At 39.4% G+C, this 1,603-nt stretch overlaps 1 protein-coding gene across 1 annotated transcript; it reads right to left on the minus strand.

Moving 5' to 3' along the window:
- Window positions 1-318: 318 nt before the first annotated feature.
- Window positions 319-1,402, minus strand: LOC149830859 (cytochrome b6-f complex iron-sulfur subunit, chloroplastic-like). The gene is made up of 3 exons (XM_090011847.1): window positions 1,379-1,402; window positions 888-1,070; window positions 319-559 (listed from the first exon to the last, which is right to left on the minus strand). The coding sequence occupies exons 1-3, from the start codon at window positions 1,400-1,402 to the stop codon at window positions 458-460; spliced, it is 309 nt and encodes a 102-aa protein (XP_089867973.1). The 3' UTR covers window positions 319-457.
- Between the last annotated feature and the right edge of the window lie 201 nt (window positions 1,403-1,603).

Genomic DNA, 1,603 nt, shown 5'->3' on the forward strand with positions numbered 1-1,603 from the left:
GGCAGGCCTTCCTCGACATTGAAAGCTGCCCTTATCAGGCATTTGTGTTTCAATGTTTCCTATTCTTACATGGGTAAAAGGAGTGACGCATTTGGTCCATGCAGGACCAAGCTGGTGAATGATAAAGATTAGGGACAACGAAACTCTATGTTGGTGAAGGTGTTAAATCAAAGTTTTAGCTCTTCTCCTTTTTCCCTTCTCCCATTGCCGCCATGAACCATGTCAAGAGTACTGATTTGCATTTGCAAACCCAAACAAGGGAAGAACCAATTTTCTAATTTTTGATAAGCATATAGTTAACTTCAAATATAGTTCCATTGTTGGTCCAAATAAAATTGCGGCAGTAACAAATATATATTACAAGAATGATGAAGAATACAGAAAAAAATTCAAAAGAGCAACAGTTTGGCTGCTGATAACACTGCTGGTAAGTCTTCACCAGGGTTTATGCTTGAATTTAAGACCACCATGGCACTTCACCTGTTCTGAAGTCTGTCTCAGTCCAAGGCACAAACACTACTTTACCATCGTCAATATCAGCATGCTCAAGCGCAAGAGACTGCAGACGCAAAGCCATAGACAGCAAAGTTTCAGTTCAAATTTCCAGTGAAAAGTAATTAACAGCTAAGATGATAAAAAATTTGGAATGAATTCTGAAATGAATGCATAAAGAACGTAACCCCTCGGGAGTTATCAACTGCAACTTCAGCATTACTGATGTCCACTTCTACACAAAAGTACATTTCTAAAAAACCATGGCAAATTTTTCTTGTTTTGCTTGTTAAGAATACAAGTTTTATCATGGACAAAATTCTAGATTCTGTGCACAGAACGGGAACAAATAACTGATAGAAACATAGAGCATCAACAAAATGTTTATCCCTTACCAGGGGTGCTGGCCCACGCACAACCTTCCCTTGGTTGTTGTATTGTGAACCATGACATTGACAGATGAACTTGTTCTCAGCTGAATTCCATGGCACAATACACCCAAGGTGAGTGCAGACAGCATTGATACCATATGTAGCTAGTGTTCTGTCATTCTCCACAACAAGGTAAGTAGGATCTCCCTGCAAATCAAATAAATGCCTAATTAGTTTCCAAATTATGAATCACCCAAACATTCAACAAAGACAAGGTTGGACAACCCAATCCTTACTACTGGCACCTGAAACTGATATGGGTCTTGAGCAAAAAACAGCAACACTATACTCGAGAAGCGATGTCCCTACCAACACACACACACATGTGCATGCACACACGTACACACACAGACAAATGCAGACATGCGTGCACACACGCACACGCACAAGAATCTACTAAAAGGTCATCCAAGAAACTGGCGAAGTATTCAGGTTCATATCTAGTAATGAGTTACTCCAGCACAATTATCAAGAACCATCTCCTAGGAAGCTTGATGAGCAACTAGATTTCATCTATCAATCATATTACCAATGGTTATGATCTGTCTAACAAGAAGAGAGGTATATGTGAGTTCATCACAAGTTTGCAGAATGAAATGAGAGTAGCCTTGCAAATGCATAAAGCAGAATTATCCAGACCAGGCCAAAAAAGAACCATTGTCACCTTTATCCATATGTAT

Source organism: Nuphar pumila, chromosome 7 (genome assembly GCF_984573655.1).
Source record: "Nuphar pumila chromosome 7, dmNupPumi1.hap1.1, whole genome shotgun sequence".
In the NCBI taxonomy this organism is placed as follows: domain Eukaryota; kingdom Viridiplantae; phylum Streptophyta; class Magnoliopsida; order Nymphaeales; family Nymphaeaceae; genus Nuphar; species Nuphar pumila.